The 22744-nt window shown below is 36.9% G+C and overlaps 1 protein-coding gene across 1 annotated transcript in view; it reads left to right on the top strand.

Annotated features, from left to right (window-relative positions):
* Window positions 1-22744, top strand: part of LOC150090537 (ATP-binding cassette sub-family C member 1-like) — a 237859-nt gene that overhangs the window by 145461 nt on the left and 69654 nt on the right. Inside the window, 2 exon segments of the mRNA XM_090378370.1 lie at window positions 8014-8140; window positions 14654-14755. Of these exon segments, the coding sequence (XP_090234496.1) occupies window positions 8014-8140; window positions 14654-14755 (229 nt within the window).

Consider the following 22744-nt stretch of genomic DNA (forward strand, 5'->3'; position numbering starts at 1 on the left):
AAACCCAGGGATGTGTTCATTATTATAGGCGAAGGCTGGATTACCTTTTTTGCTGCATCTTTTAATATAATTGGATAGATTCTGTCAGACCACAGGATGCTTATTTAATTTTTTTTTAATTTTTTTATGAAAACCCCAAACCGTACTAAGTACTTAGTACGGTGCTTGGGTTGGAGGTTGAGAAGATGAAAGAAGATATTTATTGACATTAGACTTGAACTTCTGTAGACCATAGTTTTCAGGAAATATGTACAAAGGAAGGTTGTTCCAGAAAACGGCAGTTGAATGAATAAACGAGAAAGATGGAAGATGAAAAGTTGGTTCTGTGAGTTTGAAGTTGGACAGTAAATGAATGTTGGCTGGTGGTGGCATGTGTTCAGACTGTTTTGAAAGAGAGAGTGGGAATTATAGAAACCAATTCAGAAGGATAGTGCCCATGGAAGTATATATAGAAAAGGCATGCAGTAGAAACAGTATGTCTATGAGACAGCGATGGAAAGACTCTGTTAGAGTGGAGTCATTAATTAACCTAACTGCCCTCTTCTGAATGGAAGCTAGAATCCTGAGAGAGGTTTTGGGGACACCACCCCAGATGTGGGAACAATATTCCATGGTAGGGCAGATTTGTGATTTGTACAGAGTGAACAGGTGTTTGGAAGAAAAGTAACACTGAGAGCAAAAGAGAAAACCAAGTTTTTTAGATGCAGAGGAAGCAATATTTGTAATGTGCTTGTGCCAAGAGAGATTAGAAGTCAGGGTAATCCCCAAAAGAGATATATCATTTTGCCTAGAAATTGGAATGTCACCAAAGATAAGCATAGGAGCAGAAGAATCCTTTTTGCAAGATATAAGACAAGACTGAGTTTTAGAAGGATTGAAATCAACTAAGTTGTTTTTGCCCCACTGGAGAATTACCTGGAGATTGGCATTTAAGGAATTGGTAGCGCATATTCGAGAAGTTGAAGATGATTGAGCAGGACAAGGTTTCTCAAATTGGAAAGTGGAATGCAATGTACTATCATTGGCAAAACTATGGATAGGATTTCCAGTCAATGGAAGAAGGTCATTAATATACAAGAGGAAAAGAGTGGGGGAAAGAACTGAACCTTGGGGGACACCAGCATTAGAGGAAAAGTTAGAAGACAGAGAGTCATCTACTATCACCCTCAGTGAAAACTGTATAACCAATTATCCAGAAAACTGGACCAATTACAAAAAAACAGTTGGCAAACATAAGATGGAAGTTTGTTTAGGAGACCTTTATGCCAAACATGATCAAAAGCCTTTGAGATGTCAAGAGCAACTGCTTGTGTTTCACCGAACTTTTCCATCAAATTTGTCCATAAATGGTAACATAAGACAGAATATCACCAGTGGATCAACACTGATGGAATCCATACTGGTGATCATTGATCAGCTGGAAGGTTTCTAGGTAGTTTAAGAGTTGGCGGTTAATTGATTTCTCCATTACTTTAGAAAGAGTAGAAGTAATTGCAATGGGACGATAATTGGAACGGAGGGAGTTGTCAGCCTTTTTAGGAACTGGTTGGATATGAGCAAATTTCCAAGCAGAAGGAAAAACATCTTTGGAATAAGAAAGTGAAAAAAGTGGCAAAGAACAGGAGTAAGTTCAGGAGCACAGGTTTTGAGAAAAATGGAGAAATAATATCAGGACCTGGAGCTTTCTTACCATCAAGATTCGTCAAAATCCGTGTGAATAAGAAAGTGATCTTCCTTTTGACGGAAGATCACAGGAGGCATTGAATGGATTATGGTGGGAGGTGTTTTACCAAGATCATTAATACATGAGTTGGAAGAAAAATGGGATGCTAGCAGGTCAGCTTTATCCTTGGCTGAAGTGACAACAGAACCAACTGGTTTTGACAGAGATGGGCAAAAGTTTCGGCCAATAGCTTTGGCAAGAGACCAGAATGCTTGGCTACCATTAGGGCAGGAAGCAAGTTTTCTACTCTTAGCCTGCTCAAAATCTAGTTTGGACTGATTAATAACTGCTTTACAATTGTTGTGACCTTTGGCATAGGCAGAAAATGAAACTGAAGATTTGGAAACAGGCCAATTACAATATGCAACATTCTTCTCTTGAACAGCCTTAGAACATTTATTGGAAAACCAAAATTTAGATAAAGGATGAGATATTAAAGTGGAGTGTGGAATAAAGGATTCCACTCCTACAAGAACAATTTCCCTGACATGATCTGAGCAGACATTGACACCAGAAGTTTTGAAACAGTAATCCGACCGAGGAAAAGAAGAAAAGAAATCTCGCAGGTCATCCTATTTTGCATTCTTGTAATGCCAAACAATACGAGGTTGGGAATAGCCATGAGATAAAGGCTCCATTGGAGAAGAGAGTCAATCACCGAGTTGTGATCTGAGGTGCCTAAAGGACCACTCACTTCGACTGTGTACATAGAAGAGTTGTTTGTGAGAAAAAGATCGTGTGTTGGCTGCATGGTTAGGATTGTCCGGTATTCTTGTAGGTAAATGAACAATCTGTGCAAGGTCATTAGTAATTGCAAAAGCCTCAGCATCTCGACCTGCTGGGTCGGTGTGACTAGAAAACAGAAGCAGCTGGAGTTGTGAAAATTAAAATCACCAAGGAAAATTACCTCACTGTTAGGAAAGTTGGACTGGAGAAAGTCATGTTGCAGAGAGAGGAAGTCAAAGAGCTCCAAGTGATTAGTGGAGTTGAGAGAACAGTAGAGACAACAGATGAATCTGACACAAGTGTGCACGATGTAAGGAGTGCAAGGATATCAGGCGACAACTCAGCGTTGTTATGGGCCTTTATGAGAGCTTGAAGGACAGGGTGGATGCCCTCGAAAGAAATAAATTGAGGGGCCCATCAAGCTCTCAGCTTCCCACATCAACGCCAGAGCTTGCACTTGGTCATCATGCAACACAGAGGCAGCCCCCTAGGCAGAATGCGCTGGTCCCACAGGAACTAGTAGTTGTTGGTGACTCTATTGTCAGGGAAACGGGGAACATGCTTTGTAAAAAGGATAGGTGGAATAGGACCAGGGTATGTCTGCCAGGGGCAAAGGTTGATGACATTGTAGAGCGGATATCATCTTTTAAGGGCACAAAAGGTGATATAGTTGTACACGTTGGCACTAATGATATTAAGAGTAGGAGACCGTCAGAATTACTTAGCAAGTAGAGGTCACTGTTAAAAAAAAGCCATGAATTAGGGTTGAATTTGAAAGTGTCTGCAATTCTGCCCAGACACGATAGGAGGGAGTATATGATGAGAGCCTTGTCGATCAATTCGGCCCTGGAAAGATTGTGCAAGGCTCAAGGGGTAGAATTTTTATCAACCTGGTCTGTACTTGTTAACAGGAGAGACTGCTTCTACAAAGATGGGATACACTTAAATAGAAAGGGTGCAAGAATATTTGCTGATGCTGTCGAGGCAGTGATAGGTGGGTTGGAAAACTGCTAGTTGGGGGGAATACAAGGACTAATAGATTAACAGTAGCCACTGGCAGAGGTGGAAGTGATTCTTGCACTGCTTCTATTGAAATGAGCAGAAGCCTGAAAAACAAGATGCAGGATATTTCAGAGACTGCTGGGAGTCATTGTGGTACAAGTAAACACATGGGCTGTGTTAGGGTAGCTAAGAATAGAAATAGGTGCATGTATACTTGCGTGCACACCAATGCTAGGAGTTTAGTAAATAAATTTGATGAATTTGAGGTATTGCTCAAAACATCAAAGGCAGATATTGTTGGGATATCAGAGACGTGGTGTCACACAGATATAAGGAATGCAGAACTGGAATTTGGGGAATACAATGTGTATAGAAAGGATAGACAGGACAGGAGGGGAGGAGGGGTTATGCTATTAGTTAAGAAACACATAAAATCCAAGGAAGTGAAGCCAGTCGACATCGATGGACAGGGCAGTGTCGAGTCAGTTTGGTGTGACATAAGCATAGGGAAATCAAAATTCAGAGTAGGAGTGTGCTATAGGCCTAATGACTCTGATGAGTATAATAAGATACTGTACAGGGAAATAGAGTGGGCCAGTAAATCAGAGAGTCTTATAATGGGGGATTTTAATTTCCCAGATATTGACTGGAATTTGTGGGTTGGTCACTTGCACACTAGCAAGGCTTTTGTGGATTTATTGGATGATTGTTTTCTACCTCAGCATGTTCGAGAGGCAACAAGAGGGAGCAATACTCTTGATCTGATTATCAGTAGTGATTCTTCATGCATTAAGAATCTGCAGATAAATGAACCACTAGGTGGCAGTGATCACAGTGTGTTGAAGTGGGATTTACTCAAGGAGGTAACTACCATCAGAGGTAAAGGGAAGGGTTTTTGTTTTCGTAAAGGCGACTATGATGGTCTGAGACAGTATTTAAATTCTATACAGTGGGACCAACTGATGATGTTACCAACAGTAAACTCAAAATGGGAAGCATTCAAGGAACTAATCTTGGAAGCTACCAGGCTCTACATACCAACTAAGAAATATTGTTCAAGGTTTAGGCCTAAATAGTTGTCAGATGAACTAATGAGACATGTGGCAGAGAAGAAAAATGCATGGGATACATACAAATTAATCGGTGACATGGAAGCCTATGATAGATATAAGTTGGTCTGTAACCAAGTCACAAAGGAGATTAGGCAGGCAAAGGCAGACTACGAAAAATCCTTGGCAAAGGATGCAAAGAAAAACAGAAAAGAGTTCTTTACCTATTTAAACTCAAGAAGGAAAGGGATGAATCAGATTGGTCCGCTGGATATTGATGGTTCAACAGTTGAGGATCCTGCCCAGGTGGCTAACAATCTAAACAAGTATTTTGCATCTACATTCACACATGAGGAGTTATTCAGTGAGGGGAATGCCAGAGGTGTATTCAACTCTGGCAGTAAGCTAGAGAATCTTGTAATAACTGAGAGTAAAGTGGAGGAGAAATTGTTGAAGATAAACACAAGAAAGGCACCTGGGGGTGGATGGGATCTATCCAGTTATATTAAAGGAGGCAGCAAAGGAAGTAAGCAAACCCCTAGCCATAATTATGAGAGCTTCTTTGGACTCAGGGGAGGTACCCATAGACTGGAGATGTGCAAATGTAACCCAAATTCACAAAGGAGGATCAAAGGCTGACACAAGTAATTATAGACCTGTTAGTTTAACTTCTGTTCCAGGAAAATTAATGGAGACACTGGTTAAAGAAGCAGTGCAGGATCATCTAGACAAGAATTCAGTTATAGCTCAGACGCAGCATGGTTTTGTTAAGGGCAGGTCTTGCCTGACCAATTTGATTGGATACTATGATGTAGTCACAAAAGAACTGGATGCAGGGAATAACTTTGATATTATATATTTGGATCTTAGAAAGGCTTTTGATACTGTTGCACATGGAAGACTGCTGCACAAATTGGAGCAGTGTGGCACTGGAGACAAATTGCAGCTATGGATAAAGGGATGGTTGAGTGGCAGAAGACAGACAGTGGTAATCAATGGACACTGCTCAACGTGGACTAATGTTATTAGTGGAGTTCCTCAGGGTTCAGTGTTGGATCCGTTGTTGTTTTCTGTATTTATGAATGATATTGATGATGGTATATCAAGTTTAATGTCCAAGTTTGCAGATGGTACAAAGGTTGGCAGGGTTGTTAAGGACACTACTGACGCTATGCTGCCGCAACAGGATCTGGAAAGGTTGAACAGATGGGCTGAGAGGTGGCAAATGAAGTTTAACATTGACAAATGTAAAGTACTACATATGGGAAACAGTAACCCCAGATCAACGTATGAACTCTGCGGTACTACACTGACAGTGGTGGAGAATGAAAAGGACCTGGGGGTAATTGTGCAGGCAGATATGAAGTTCTCTGAGCAGTGCAGACGAGCTGCAAGAGTAGCTCATGGTGTCTTGTCAATGATATACAGGAATTTTTCTAGCAGGGATAAGGAGGTGATTATTCCATTGTATAAGGCAATGGTCAGGCCACACCTTGAGTACTGTATACAGGTCTGGAGGCCTCATTTCAAGAAGGATGTAGAGCTGCTGGAACGGGTACAGAGAAGGGCAACAAGATTAGTGAATGGAACAAAGGGTTGCTCTTACGAAGAAAGGCTTAAGTTTTGCAAATTACAGAGTCTGGAGACTAGGCACCGGCGAGGTGATCTGATAGAGGGTATAAGGCTTTGAATGGTTTGAGCATGCTCAATGCCGATGGGATTCCTCCTCTTGCTCAGAATAATCACCTCAGAGGGCATAAATTCAAATTGAGGAAGGACAGATGTCGGATAGATGTGCGGAAATTTGCCTTTGGCCAGCGGGTGGTTGGTTGGTGGAACCGACTTCCATCACTTGTTGTTGAAGTTGACAGCCTAAACAAATTTAAGGCTCAACTGGACAGGTATTTCGAACAAACGGAGGGGTGAAATGGGAGTGGTGTTTGTTTTTTTTTTTTTTTTTGTTTTTTTTTGGCTGATGCTGAATAAGCTTGCTTTCTTGCATCATATGCCTCTACTAATGCTAAATGCTAATGCTAATGCAATGAGCTAGAGAGATTTTAAGCCAGAGAAGATCGAAAAAAGGAGATTCCAAATTACCAAGTCTCAGACAGGGAATATTGGAATGGACATATGCACAAGTACCACTTTGAGGTGAAAGGAATCATACAGCGAATAATTTGGGCAACTGAGATGAGCAGTAGTTGAATCAATCGATAACTGAGATTTCGCCAGAAGAAGAACATGGGGTTTCGCAGACTGCAAGTAGAAATGGACATCGTTGAGATTAGAATTGAGACCATGTTTATTTGTGAAATGAACTAGGAAGTGTTTGGAAAGTTTAGATCTTTTCACAGATAAGCGAGGCACCTCCATAGCCAGGTGGGAAGGAGCAGCAATGCATTGCACACGCTTCTTAATTCGACCAGGGTTCAAGCCCGTCACCACCAAATACGGAGGATGTGGAAAGGTCAAGGGAATGACCACTGCATATTCCCGGAGCAGTATGGCCTTAGGTGCTAATGCTCCTAAAAACCAAATAACTAACAAACAAGTAATGCAGATAAGCTTACTCTATTAGTTCGACAGTTCATGGTGTAACAGTGGCAACAATTGCTCTTCCAGCTTCTTTTCAGTTATTATAAAATGTTTTAACTCCCCATCATTATTTGGTAGACTTCTGATATGGCCATCTCTAAAAACCTCTTTGCACATGAACGTATAGGGAGAGTATTCATTCATTATTTATGCCATTCATATTAAGTGTAACAATGTGTTTCATCCATTTTTATCTAGTATTAACATAAGCAAAGATTTCTTTGCTACCTTTCTTTGCATTCATACAAGATTTCTTGTAATCTGCCTTTGGATGCCTAACTGAGTAACTTGATTACAAATTTATACTTACTGTAGGATTCTGTGTCCTCTGACATTGTATAATCTTCCCAAGAATATTTTTTCTGCCACTAAGCTCGTAAGTTTCAATATTATTCTGAACCTTGAATGGTATCCTCTGTTGTGTGAAAAGCTTGTTACCTTTAGCTAAACTGAACATTTTTAACAGTGACATGCATTTGCTTCTACCCATCTACCATCCCATGAAGCACATGTTGGAAACCGCTGCAGTAGCTGTTCCATCTGAGAGATACCTTAGAGATATTTTTGTCGATTTCTATAGTGAAAGTGGTGTTTTGCCATTAACTGCATTTTTTTATTATTATTTTTTTTGTCTATTCATTTTGAGGGACACAGTCACATTAGTGTTCTGTCCAAATCCACAGTTTAATTAGGCATGCTACGTTTGAGGTTGCAATATATTTAGAAATACCTGTATTTTGTGAATTTAGAATTAGTGTAAAGTTACTGTTAATTTTTTTATCTCCAAAGAAATATTTTAATTAGATAAATTTAATACCTAATTGGTTTCTTTCTATTGAGAACAGGATGCTATCAAAAAATCATTAGCTTATTGAAAGAAAGTTTTTAAATAAATTATTTTACTTTGATTCATTTCAGATGGATGGAGGAATCACTCTTCTTAATTGGAAGTCTTGTTCTTTTGATAACAGCACTTTTTGCAGTTATTGGAAAGGATACATTGAGTGCAGGAATTGTTGGACTTACTCTTGTCTATGCACTTATGGTAATTTTCTGTTGTAATATCTAGAATGAAAAATTACAGAAATACTAATTAATACCTAATTAAATTGAACTCAAATTATATCCTAGGCTAATATGATCCCCTTTAAATAAACGGAATTATATTGGTCTTAGTTGGTATTGGTATTTTTTTAGTTTTGAAACAATTCATATGGTTTCTAATGAGAACGCACTTCCACCATGCAATGAAAAGGAAACTTTTTAACAAACTAAATGTTTCAATACCTTTACAGTATTTCACCTGAAATATAATAAAAAATCAAAAATAGACTATATAGAAGAAAGAGTCTTTATTATTATTATTTATATTTTTATTTTTTATTATTTGTATATTATTTTTTTTTTTTTTAATTTTTTTTTACTGCAAAATAAAGGTGTTGATACTGTTCAGTTTTGTTAAAAAGTTTCATTATATGGTATAATGTGACTTGTTACATTAGTACCCTATATTTTGCCATTTGGAACCTTTGTTTTAAATGGCAAAATTTTCTTTTGGGCAGAATTGTTTACCTAAATAAAATAAACAAAATGATTCAAGTTTAATAAATTTCTTTCTTTCTACAAAAATAAACCTTTTAGGCAAAAATTACAAGTTTAAATTGATAGCTTATATTATTGATTCTCAGCAAGTGGTAGATGAACCAAAATAAAAAAAAAAAACTTATTTTGGTATAAGAAGAATATTGGGGAAGGGGAGGAACTAAGAATAAGGATGTTGTAGAAGACATGCATACATCAGAAAAAAATAATAATAAATAATAGAAAATAACGAACATCAGATTGACATAGCAGTACCCAGCAACCTCCAGAAAATCTATGAGGAAAATATCAGGAAGTACACAAATTTTAGAAAGAAAGTCAAAGAAATGTGGAATATGGAAGAAGTGACAACCATCCCAATTACTATGTCAACCACGGGGATGGTGCTAAAGAGCCTACATAAGAAGCTAGCAGCAATAAGCCTCCCAATGAGAACCTACAAGGAACTCCAGAAAACTGCAATCCTGAACACCTTTAAGATAGTCAGAGTTCCTCAACCAATAATAATATTAGCTGGACATAACAACCACCCCATGCACCTGGTACCAGTATCCATTGCAGGAATAGAAAAGAAAAAGCTATGAGGAGAAGAAATAATAGTTATCATTAACAGTGGTAAATGATGCAAAAAAAACAAGCTTATACAGTATCAGCCAAAAAAAAAAAAAAAACTACTTCCCATTTCACCTATCCATTCCCTCCAGTTCTTTCTCAAATTTATTTAATCTATCAACTTCGCAACAACAGATAGAAGTTTTTTCCAGCAATCAACCACTTGCTATAGATAAAGGTAAACTGCCATACTTCTATTCTACTACCATCCTTCAATTTGAATTTATACCCCATCATATACATGGACTGAGCTAGAGGAAGAAGCCCATCAGCATTGAGCATTCTCAATTCGTACAAAGTCTTAAACACCTCAATTAGATCATCTCACAGGTGCCTAGTCACCATATGCTGCAATTTGGAGAACTGAAACCTTTCTTGGTAAGAGCACCCCTTTCTTCCCCTCATTAAATGTCCTTCTCTGTACTCATTCCAGGAGCCCTACATCCTTCCTAAAATGAGGCCTTCGAACCTGTATACAGTACAAGATATGGCCTGACCATTGCCTTATGCAATGGAATAATCACCTCCTTATCCCTGCTAGCAAACTTCCTGTATATCATTGACAAGACCCCATGACCTGCTCTGGCAGCCTGTTTGCACTCTCAGAAACTTCATATTTTAATGCACAATTACCTCCAGGTCTTTTTCATTTTCCACTACCCTGAGTGTGATACCACACAGTTGGTATGTGACTCGGGGAATGGCAATTGAAGTTTAACATTGTCACAAATGCAAAGTACTTGCAGTACTTTGCATTTGTGACAATGTTAAACTTCAATTGCTATTCCTCAACCCATCTGTCTAATTTTTTTAGATCTTATTGTGACAGCTTACCCAGATTTAGTGGCGTGTCCAGGTATCATCGTAAGGGGGGCATGGCGACCAGGTTTTTGAGTTTTTTTTTAGAACGCCTCCTGTGTTCATTTTCTTTAATTTCAAATTTTTGGTTAAGGGGAGGGGCATATGCCCCTGCCCTGATTAACCATCTGCCAACCTTTGTATCATCTGCAAACTTGGACATTAAGCCTGATATGACTTCATCAATATCATTGATAAATATAGAAAACAACACTGGGCCCAATATCAAACCTTGGGGAACTCCACTAATAACATTAGTCCACGAAGAGCAGTGTCCATTGATTACCACTCTATCTTCTCCCACTCAGCCATCCCTTTAACCACAGCAGCATTTTGCCCTTAATGCCATACTGCTCCAATTTTTACAGCAGTCTTTTATGTGCAACGGTATCAAAATAATTTCTGAAATCCCAAGTATATGATATCAAAATTATTTTTTGCACCCAGTTCCTTTGTGACCACATCATAGTATCCAATCAAATTTGTCAGACAAGATTTCTCCTTAATGAACCCATGCTGTGTCTGAAGTATAATTGCAGCCTCGTCTAGATAGTCCTGCATTACTTCTTTAACCAGTGACTCCATTATTTTCCCTGAAACAGAAGTTAAACTAACAGATCTGTAATTACTCATGTCACCCTTTGATCCCCCTTTTGAATTGGAGATACATTTGCACATCTCCAATCCATGAGGACCTCCCTGAATCCAAGAATATGCTCATAATTATGGCTAAGTTTTTGCTTACTTCCTTTGCTCCCTCCGTTAATATAATTGGATAGCTCCCATCCACCCTAGACATGTTTCTTATGTTTAACTTCAAGAATTTTTCTTCCACTTTCCTCTCAGTTATTACAAAATCATTAAGCACCCTGTTACAGTTTGATAAACTTCTGGTATTCTCCTCCCTTAACCTCTCATGTGTAAATGTAGATGCAAAATACTCATTCAGTTTGCCAGCAACCTGAACAGGATCATCAACATTTGAACCATCAATATCAAGTAGATTTGATTTGATCCATCTCCTTAATTTTAGTGTTTATATAAGTAATTAGGTTGTTGCTGTTTTTCTTTGCATCCTTTGCCAAAAATTTCTCGTAATCTGCCTTCACTTGCGTAACCTCCTGTGTGACTTGTTTATATCTACCATAGGCTTCTGTGTTGCCTGATAGTTTATATGCATCCATTCATTTTTTTTTTTTAATGGATAAGGGATAATGAAAATTGAAAATTAAATTCAAGGAAGAACTGGACATACTTTTTGAATGAATGGATGGTGAAATGAGAAATTTTTTGGCTGATGTTGTATAAGCTTGCTTCCTTGCATCATATACCTCTGCTAATAGTAATGCTAATGCTAAAAAAAAAGTGCATGTTCTGCTGCTGTGGCAACTTCTTAGTAGATGGAATAATCACTGGTGATTAATGGTATATATCTATCAGGTTTTGGAACTTGTGAAATGTTTCGACTACTATCCACAACCATGCTCCTTTTCCAGAACAAAGAAAGTTTCCTCTACTTATTAAAGAAGTTTTGCTTTTTTTACACTCAATTATTAAGACCTCTTCCCACAGTGAGCTATCCATGATGACTATTTCTTTAGACAATTGAGTACATCACTTGATCACTGCCAAACCATTTCACAATTCACTTCTTGCTGCACATTGCAAACACTTCTTGCAAACATTTTTGAACTGAACAGTCCTACTATTTTTATGTATTACTGTTTTTAGTACCATCCTGTCTGTAGTTATCTTGCTATATTATCTAATTATATCTTCTAGTTTATCTGATTATAAATATTAGACATTCTTTTTTATTGTGTCACTGAAGTGAAACTTGGTAACTTAGGCTCAGAAGCTCTGATTTATATTATTCTTTTTTGAACTTATTGTTTCATTTGCAAGTAATTTTCCATTTCCCTAAATGCACAGAGAATATGCAGTTTGTTATCAGTTCTAAAACTTCAGTGCAGATGAGGTACAGGTAACCCTTGTATAACGCAGAGATTAGGTTCCAGAAATATCATGCATTATAGAAATCGCATTATATGAGGCTCAGATTTCATACAAAATGAATGGTTATGTTCCGTAGTGTTTTTTTAATTATAAAAACAACAATGACATTCAACAAAAACATATTTTATTCATTCAAGAATTCATCTAACTAACTATTTAACAAATACATAGCATAAAATTATAAAAATTAGGAATTGTACATAAATTTAATTGCACATAATGCATAAATTTCGAAATTAAAGAAATGGATATTTTAATTGTCATCACTGTCTTCAGAAAAAATATTTCGGATGTCGTTATCACTTGAAATCTCTTCGACATCATTTGTATAATTCTCACTCAGTACTTTAGCTGGTTTTCTTATCAAAAAGTCAGTAATAAGACCTTGCTTACCACTATGCTGCAATTTTTTATTAAGTTCATAATATGGAGCTAAACAACTGTCCAATTGTCTTTTGAATTTTTCCGAGCGCTCTGTTGAGGGATCATTATCTGTAAAATAACTTCCTAACTTTTGTGTCAAATTTAATCCTTTTGCTAATTTCTTTAGACTGAACTCTTTAACGGACTCAGCACAATCAGAATCTTCAGTAGAACTTTCCTCACCATTTGTAATTGGTTTGCCGTCTTCTATTAATTGAACCAATTCCTCCTCATTTAAATTTGTTTCTTCATCAATTAATTCATGAATTTCATTTTCAGCCACGTCGGAAAATCCCTTGCCACCACAAATGTGTGCCAGGTTTGTTATATGATTTGTTCAGCATCCACAGGCGGTATGAAATTTTGATTAAGGACGACACCAGGCCATATTTTTTTCCAGCAACCTTTCAGTTAGAGGATTTTAACTCCTTTACACATAGAGAAATAATTTTTACACAATTAAATATTGAAAACTCTTTCCACACTTGAGGCAGTGTCATGTTTGGATTAGATTCCATTTTTTCCAGAATTAATTCGAATGTTTGATGAATATAATAAACTTTAAATGTTGAAATTATCCCTTGATCAAGGGGTTGAATAAGTGATGTTGTATTAGGTGGCAAATAAATTATTTTAATATTTGGATGGGTTACATTTTTTGAGTGCCCTGGTGCATTATCTAAAATTAGTAAAATTTTAAAGTCGATATTCTTTTTCTTTGTGTATCTTTCTATATCAGGCACAAAACAGTTAAAAAAACCAATTTTCGAATATGCTAGCTGTAAGCCATGCCTTTTTGTTGGCTCTCCAATAAACAGGGAGGGTGGACTTGTCAATCGCTTTCATAGCACGAGTATTTACAGATCGGTTAATTAACATTGGTTTTGTCATGTAATCACCTGACGCATTACTACAAAACAGTAGAGTAATTGTCTTTAGAAACTTTGAATCCAGGAGCTGTTTTTTCATTTTTCGATATATAAGTGCATTTTGGCATTTTTTTCCAGTTTAACCCAAATTCGCCTGCATTGAATACCTGGTCTGTACTATATCTACCTTCTTCAATGATTTTTAAAAGTCCTTCTGGGAATTTTTGGGCAGCATCTACGTCGAGTTGAAGATTATGCAAAGAAAATCACGTTTTAAAATTTTAGAACCAGCCCTTACTGGCACAAAATTCATGCTGAGAGCTTTCTTCTGAAAAATCTTGTTCAAGTTCTTTTAAATATTGATAAATTTTGAGGGCTTTTTGTTTAATATGGTTTCCACTCAAAGGCATTTTCTTGTGAGTACAATCTTCAATCCAAACCACCATTAGAGATTTCTCTATTTTTTCCATTAAAATATCGCGTACACGAGCAACGCGCTTTGCACTTATCGTTGACCCAGCAATAACACTGTCTCTGATTTTCTGCTCATTTTGTTTGATTGTACGAATTGTTGATTCATTTAAATTCAAAGTCCTTGCAACAACTTGTTTTTCTCCATTTTTCAACTGATCCAAGATTTTAATTTTTTCCTTGAGAGAAATTAATTTTCTTTTCAATGTTGGTTTTTTTCCTTCTTTTGCAGTTTTGGTGGCCATTACTATAAAAAATAAATTTTTTATTTGCCAAGGGGTATTCCCCAAATAAATTCACTATTTATAACTACTTGTGCAACAATTAACTCTTTATAAGGTAAAAAACTAGCACTACACAAAAAAATATGTATGTATGTACTTGCGTGTTTCCCCTTATATAAATTCGGTTCTGGCAACTACACCCGTTATATGAGCAGACAAATTTAACAAACATAAAGTTTGATTTTTAAGTCGCGTAGTAAAAGTGTGTGAAAAGAAGCGATAAAACAATTTGTAGATCGTGTTATATCGAAACCACGACCGTGTCATACAAGGGTAGCCACAATTTATAAACCATGTTATATCGAAACCGCATTGTATAGGTACCACGTTATACAAGGGTTACCTGTATTTTATATTTTAAATATATTTTTTTTTAAAGCAGATAAACTTTTAATTAATTTCGATTTTTAAATACTTATATAGCTAACTGATGGTATAGGATGGCTAGTAAGGGTTAACTCACAACTGGAAACCAGTATTGTAGCATTAGAAAGAGTCAAGGAATATACACAGATTAATCAGGAGGTAAGAATTGATTTTATTATTCTTTTACATGTTTTTATCAAACATAATCTCTATATTAATCTTTTCTAATCTCATCTTCCATGGCAATATAGTGGATGTGCCACTTGCCTCCTAATTGGAAAGTATTAGCATTAGCATTAGTAGAGGCATTTGATGCAAGAAAGCAAGCTTATGCAGCATCAGCCAAAAAAAAAAAAAAAAAAAAAAACCACTTCCACTTCACCCCTCTGTTCGTTCAAAATACCTGTCCAGCTGAGCCTTAAACTTATTTAGGCTATCAACCTCCACCACAAGGGATGGAAGTCTGTTCCACCAACCAACCACCCGCTGGCTAAAGGCAAATTTCCGCACGTCTATCCTACATCTGTCTTTCCTCAATTTGAATTTATGCCCTCTCAGGTGATTATTCTGAGCTAGAGGAAGAATCCCATCAGCATTGAGCATGCTTAAACCATTCAAGGCTTTATACGCCTCTATCAGATCACCTCGCTGGTGCCTAGTCTCCAGACACTGTAATTTGCAAAACTTAAGCCTTTCTTCGTAAGAGCACCCCTTTGTTCCATTCACTAATCTTGTTGCCCTTCTCTGTACTCGTTCCAGCAGCTCTACATCCTTCTTGAAATGAGGCCTCCAGACCTGTATACAGTACTCTAGGTGTGGCCTGACCATCGCCTTATACAATGGAATAATCACCTCCTTATCCCTGCTGGAAAAATTCCTGTATATCATTGACAATACTCCATGAGCTACTCTTGCAGCCCGTCTGCACTGCTCAGAGAACTTCATATCTGCCTGCACAACCACCCCCAAGTCCCTTTCATTCTCTACCACTGTCAGTGTTGTACCATAGAGTTGATACGTTGCTCTGGGGTTGCTGTTTCCCATGTGTAGTACTTTACATTTGTCAATGTTAAACTTCATTTGCCACCTCTCAGCCCATCTGCTCAACCTTTCCAGATCCTGTTGCAGAAGCATAGTGTCAGTAGTGTCCTTGACAACCCTGCCAACCTTTGTATCGTCTGCAAACTTGGACATTAATCCCGATATACCATCATCAATATCATTTATAAATACAGAAAACAATAATGGACCCAACGCTGAGCCCTGAGGGACTCCACTAATAACATCAGTCCACGATGAGCAGTGTCCATTGATTACCACTCTCTGTCTTCTCCCCCTCAACCACCCCTTTATCCATAGCAGCAATTTGCCTCCAATGTCACACTGCTCCAATTTGTGTAGCAGTCTTCCATGTGCAACAGTATCAAAAGCCTTTCTAAGATCCAAGTATATAATATCAAAGTTATTCCCTGCATCCAGTTCTTTTGTGACTGCATCAAAGTTTTGGGTTCAGTTTTAATCTTCTGGAGCAATTTAATCCTGTATGTGTTGTCAAAAATTTCTTAAATACATTTTTGGTGGTGGCTGAGTTAGTCTCAAGTAAGGTAGTTTTCTCCTAACCACTATATTTTCATACAACAAAACCAGATGGGAAAATTAACCATAGAACATATGCAATTTACAGACATGACATATTTATGGCCTTAGTTTCTTCTGCACATATTCCAATCTTATTATCTCTGTGTGTCATCCCACTGTGCTTCTCCCTTCTGTTTTTCACTTGGTTTCAATGAATGATTATGCATTTAAAAGCTATTTGAACTGCAGAACCTCTCTAATCTGGAAATTTTGGGACACGCTCCTCCTGGATATTTCAGAATCTGCTGGATTTTGGATGGCCATATTAGAATCATAAATGAAAAAGAATTGCAATTTCTATATTGCAACATGCTGTACACAGTACTTTACAGAGTACCCTATGTTGAGAGAAAATTAACATGGAGTGCACATGTAGAAATATATTATTTCTTCTTGAAAGTCTTGTAAATAATGAGTTAATATAGAAATATACTTGCCATACCGAGTAGTTCCATAATGCACAAAAACAAGAGAATCATAAACTATTCTACAAGTCTTTGGTGAGAAAAACATAACTGTTATATACGTTGCTGAAAAAATTTTCTTAATTAAAATGGTTGCAATGACAGAACAATTTAAATATATTTTTCGTCATTGATTGAGACATAATACAATAATTTTAAAAGAAAAGTTTTTGTTATTATCATAGGAAACATCGCCTGATACGCACTTCATTATTTTGAGCAAGCACTGGAGCTTTGCAATAGAATTAAGCAAAAAGAACTAAGAACCTGTAGGGGAAGGGGAGAGCAGGATCCTGAGTTTAAGATAGATCTTGTAGTGCTGGAAGTTGCATGCTTTAGTTAACACCAGAAGTCAAATAAAGAGAACTGTTAAGAAACTTTCATCTCCAATATTTCTAGAAATTTAAAGGGAAATTGGCATCACTTGTAATATTTTATTTTGCAAATGCCATTCTTTGGATGGATCTGTTCACTGCAATTTAGGATCTTCAGTGTTTCCTACGTTCAAGAATTTAGGTGTTCAAATGGAATTACCAAGTTAGAGGTTAGTCAAGAAATTGAAGTGAGATTTGCCTAAATTTAAAGATTATTGGCTATGAAATTCTTTAATTGTCTCCATCTCTAGTGGGATAGTGTTTATTTCAGACTCAAGAATATCAAACTATTCCTCAATATGACTGAAAACATGTCAGCATAATCTTTTAAGGTGTTTATATAGGTCAATTAGAGTTACACTTCTCTAGCAGTGCCTTACTGCTTAACAGGTTTGCCAGTTATTGTATATCTGAAAGTCTTGATGTTGCTTAACTGTATATTGTTTGTGCTAAAGTTAATATTTAATGAGATTCTTTATGGATATCTCCCATAGTATATCCTTCCCACATTTATGTTAGCAGTATTGGACTTCTCTGAGATCTCATTATCCACAAATTTGATAACATAGTGAATGTGGTTGCATTTAATTGCTAGATTTCACATGGCATGCCTTGCAGATTAATAAGAGTATATATCTACAACGTTTGTTTTAACTATTAATTAATTATCTTCCTCAGCAAAAAGAGGACCTGGGCATAAATCACAGGTAAATATTGTACTTATTTCCCCAAACTCAAATTACAAACAAATTGTTCTTAATTTAAAGATTTAGATATATAGTATGAGAAATACTTCACTGCATTTATTAATAAAGGTTTATTAAATTTAAAGAACTAAATCTATACACTGGAAAATAGAAATTTAGACTTATGTGAAGACAACCATACGTTTTTCATGATCTTTGACTGCATTAGAAAAGCTGAAAAACTAATGACATATTTATTACTAGATTTTATAATGTGTGCAAGTTTACTTAATACATTACACATTGTCTACAAACCTTTGTTGCTGCTACCTTGGGAGTTTTGTTAATATATGCAGTGAAGTGTTTTCCTTAGTCTGTTTAGTTGACCTGCATGACTGTTAGTAATGCCTTTCAAGTCTCACATTAGAAATATTCAGTAATATCAATTAAATTATAATAATTTAATTATAACATTGTTTTAACTGCTTTTACATGCATTATTAACATAGTGGTGGTAGTAATAGTAATGGCAGTTATGCAAGAAAGCAAGCATATATAGCATCAGCCAAAAAAATACCTACACAGTTCATCCATCTGTCTCAACAAGAATTTGTCTAGTTCTTCGTTGAATTTATTCAACCCATCCACTTCCACGACACCCACTGGCAAACTTCCGCACATCTATAAACTCTGAGGCTTTAAACACCTCAATTAGATCTCCTTGAATGTGCCTAGTCTCAAGACTATGCTGCAATTTGCACAACTGAAGCCTTTCTAGGTAGAGCACCCTTTTGTTCCCTTCACCAATCTGATTGCCCTTCTCTGCACCTGTTTCAGCAGATCTACATCCATCCTAAACTGAGGCTACCAGACCTGTGTAGAGTACTCAAGTTGCAGCCTAACCATGGCCTTATACAAAGGGATAATCACCTTCTTATCCCTGCTGGCAAAGTTTCTGTGTATCATTGACAAAACCCAGTGAGCTATGCTTGCAGAATATCTGCACTTTCCTTATTCCTTCAGTGCTGCAAATTTATTACCCTTAATTTGTAATTTAATTTGCATTTTATTAATATATTAATATGCTTCATTAGAAAATCAAATTTTTATACCACCCTTCCTTTTTACCACCACTGACTCTAATTGCATTATAACAACCATCTACAACAATCTTATGCCTTGTTAGTAGTGCGTCATGGCATGAAATATTATATCATATTTCATTTCTGTGTAGAAACTATATACAGACATAATTTCTGTTTTATATCAGTGCATTATTTTAAAATGGCTCAATTTTGAGTTAATGTAATTCCTAATATGAAAGGGCTTAGGAAAATTGACTCTTACTTCCTGAACATTGGAGTCACATCACTTTGATAGCCATTTTAATTTTCAAGCTTTCTTTTCTTGCCATTTTGGATATGCTGATGCAGCCATCGCTGGGTTAATGCGAACTCAGTTAGCATTAGCATTAGCATTAGTAGAGGCAGCATCAGCCAAAAAAAAAAAAAAAAACCCACTTCCACTTCACCCCTCTGTTCATTCGAAATACCTGTCCAGCTGAGCCTTAAACTTATTTAGGCTATCAACTTCCATGACAAGGGATGGAAGTCTGTTCCACCAACCAACCACCCGCTGGCTAAAGGCAAATTTCTGCACATCTATCCTACATCTGTCTTTCCTCAATTTGAATTTATGCCCTCTCAGGTGATTATTCTGAGCAAGAGGAAGAATCCCATCAGCATTGAGCATGCTCAAACCATTCAAGGCTTTATACACCTCTATCAGATCACCTCGCCGGTGCCTAGTCTCCAGACACTGTAATTTGCAAAACTTAAGCCTTTCTTTGTAAGAGCACCCCTTTGTTCCATTCACTAATCTTGTTGCCCTTCTCTGTACTCGTTCCAGCAGCTCTACATCCTTTTTGAAATGAGGCCTCCAGACCTGTATACAGTACTCTAGGTGTGGCCCAACCATTGCCTTATACAAGGGAATAATCACCTCCTTATCCCTGCTAGAAAAATTCCTATATATCATTGACAATATACCATGAGCTACACTTGCAGCCCATCTGCACTGCTCAGAGAACTTCATATCTGCCTGCACAACCACCCCCAGGTCCCTTTCATTCTCTACCACTGTCAGTGTAGTACCACAGAGCTGATACGTTGCTCTAGGGTTGCTGTTTCCCATATGCAGTACTTTACATTTGTCAATGTTAAACTTCATTTGCCACCTCTCAGCCCATCTGCTCAACCTTTCCAGATCCTGTTGCAGCAGCATAGTGTCATTAGTGTCCTTGACAACCCTGCCAACCTTCGTATCGTCTGCAAACTTGGACATTAAGCTTGATATACCATCATCAATATCATTTATAAATACAGAAAACAATAATGGACCCAACACTGAACCCTGAGGGACTCCACTGATAACATTAGTCCACGATGAGCAGTGTCCATTGATTACCACTCTCTGTCTTCTCCCCCTCAACCACCCCTTTATCCATAGCAGCAATTTGCCTCCAATGCCACACTGCTCCAATTTGTGCAGCAGTCTTCCATGTGCAACAGTATCAAGAGCCTTTCTAAGATCCAAGTATATAATATCAAAGTTATTCCCTGCATCCAGTTCTTTTGTGACTGCATCATAGTATCCAATCAAATTGATCAGGCAAGACTTTCCCTTAACAAAACCATGCTGTGTCCGAGCTATAACTGAAGTCTTGTCTAGATGATCCTGCAGTGCTTCTTTAACCAGTATCTCCATTAATTTTGCTGGAACAGAAGTTAAACTCACAGGTCTATAATTACTTGTGTCAGCCTTTGATCCTCCTTTGTGAATTGGGGGTCACATTTGCACATCTCCAGTCTGTGGGTACCTCCCCTGAGTCCAAGGAAGCTTTCATAATTATGGCTAAGGGTTTGCTTACTTCCTTTGCTGCCTCCTTTAATATAACTGGATAGATCCCATCCACCCTAGGTGCCTTTCTTGTGTTTATCTTCAACAATTTCTCCTCCACTTTACTCTCAGTTATTACAAGATTCTCTAACTTACTGCCAGAGTTGAATACACCTCTGGCATTCCCCTCACTGAATAACTCCTCATGTGTGAATGTCGATGCAAAATATTCATTTAGTTTGTTAGCTACCTGAGCAGGATCATTAACAGTTGACCCATCAATATCAAGTGGACCAATCTGATTCATCCCCTTCCTTCTAGAGTTTACATAAGTAAACTCTAGAAGGAAGGGGAAGTTCTTTGGTATGTTGATTCAAAATATAGAAGGAATATCCAATAAGACTTGTTGAATGACTAGAATGTGGATTTTCTTTTTTGGTGTGTTAATTCAGAGTACAGAAAGGGTATAATTATCTTTTTTGATGTAATTGTCTTGAATTTTATTTGATAATTTTTTTATGGAAGTGGATAGCTTAAATAAATTCAAGGAAGAACTAAACAAACTATTGAAAGAAATGGATAGGTGAAATGGAAAGCTGTTTTTTTGATGATGCTGTATAGGCTTGCTTTCTTGCATCATTTTCCACTACTAATATTTGTTTATAAGTTGAGCATTTTGTGAAATGTATTTTATTTTATGTAAACCCCACTAGAAGATTCTGTTTTGGAGTATAGCTTTTTTTATCTCGTTTACTAATAAAAGAATTTTTTTTCCACTTATCTGTATTATATGTTAATTAAGCATTATGTGCTGTATCCGTAGCCAAGTGGTCAGGAGCGGGAGTGCAGTAGCACACGCTCTTTGAGTGGACCGGGGTTCAAACCCCTGACTGCTGAATACGGCCGATCTGCCAACCCGCAATGGACCAGCGTGGCAGATTATGGTCCATTTTTCTCAACACGAATTGTTGAGGAGGCTTCCATCCTGGAGTCGGTTGATAATGACTGCGCTTTACCTTTTTTTTTTTTTTTTTTTTTTATGTGCTGTATAAATCAGTTTTTGTGGGATTTTTTTTTTTTTTTTTTGTGTTATGTCATGAACAGGTTTCTTTTACAACTTTCTCAAGAACTTTTGCAATTATATATTTGTAGACAAGCTAGCTTACCTGACTCAGGATTTTAAAATCTGTTATGTGATAATCACATCATCTCTTTTCTGTTTTGTATTTCTTCCCACTATTATAATTGCCAGTAACTGTTAAACACATGCTCTCCAGTAACAGTAACTGAATTTCATTACTTCTATCTCATGCACTGTTTTATGGAACCACCTGAGTTATCTTGATGTTTGTTGTGGTTACAGAAGGAATTTGAAATATATAATATACAAAGGGACTAGGCAATCATGTGAAAAATTTTTATATCTACAAATGGTGATTAAGAGTTTATTTATTTAGAAAAAAGTTGCTCAGATATTTGGTTTACTGCTGTTACTAGAATTTGGTATTTATTATACATTATGTACGTATTTTGTCATCCAAAGTATGAAACTTTTTCTTTTAAAATTTAAAGGCTGAGAAAAACAGTTGTTTTACTGTTATTACTATAGAAGCAATGTTTGACAGGATATCAAATGAACTGGTTATAGTAACTTCCTTTCTTTTAAATATTGATAGTGAAATTAAAAAAAACAAGAGAGACTTTTCTTCATATCAGAAGCTTTTTAAATAATATTGTACTGAAAGGTTTTAGCATTAGCATTAGTAGAGGCATATGATGCAAGAAAGCAAGCTTATACAGCATCAGCCAAAAAAAAAAACACCCTTCCCATTTCACCCATTCATTCCAAATGTTTGTCTAGTTCTGCCTTGAATTTATTTTAGCTATTAACTTCCACAACGACAGAGAGAAGTTTGTTCCAGCAATCAACTACTCCCTAGTTAAACCAAAATTTCCACATGTCTATTTGACAACAGTCTTTCCTCATTTTCAGTTTATGCCCCCTTAGGCGATTATTCTGACCAAGAGGAAGTATCCCATCAGCATTGAGCTTGCTCAATCCATTCAAGGCCTTGTACACCTCCATCA

This window comes from Mastigoproctus giganteus, chromosome 1 (assembly GCF_048544385.1).
Source record: "Mastigoproctus giganteus isolate SK-2022 chromosome 1, ASM4854438v1, whole genome shotgun sequence".
Lineage (NCBI taxonomy): Eukaryota > Metazoa > Arthropoda > Arachnida > Uropygi > Thelyphonidae > Mastigoproctus > Mastigoproctus giganteus.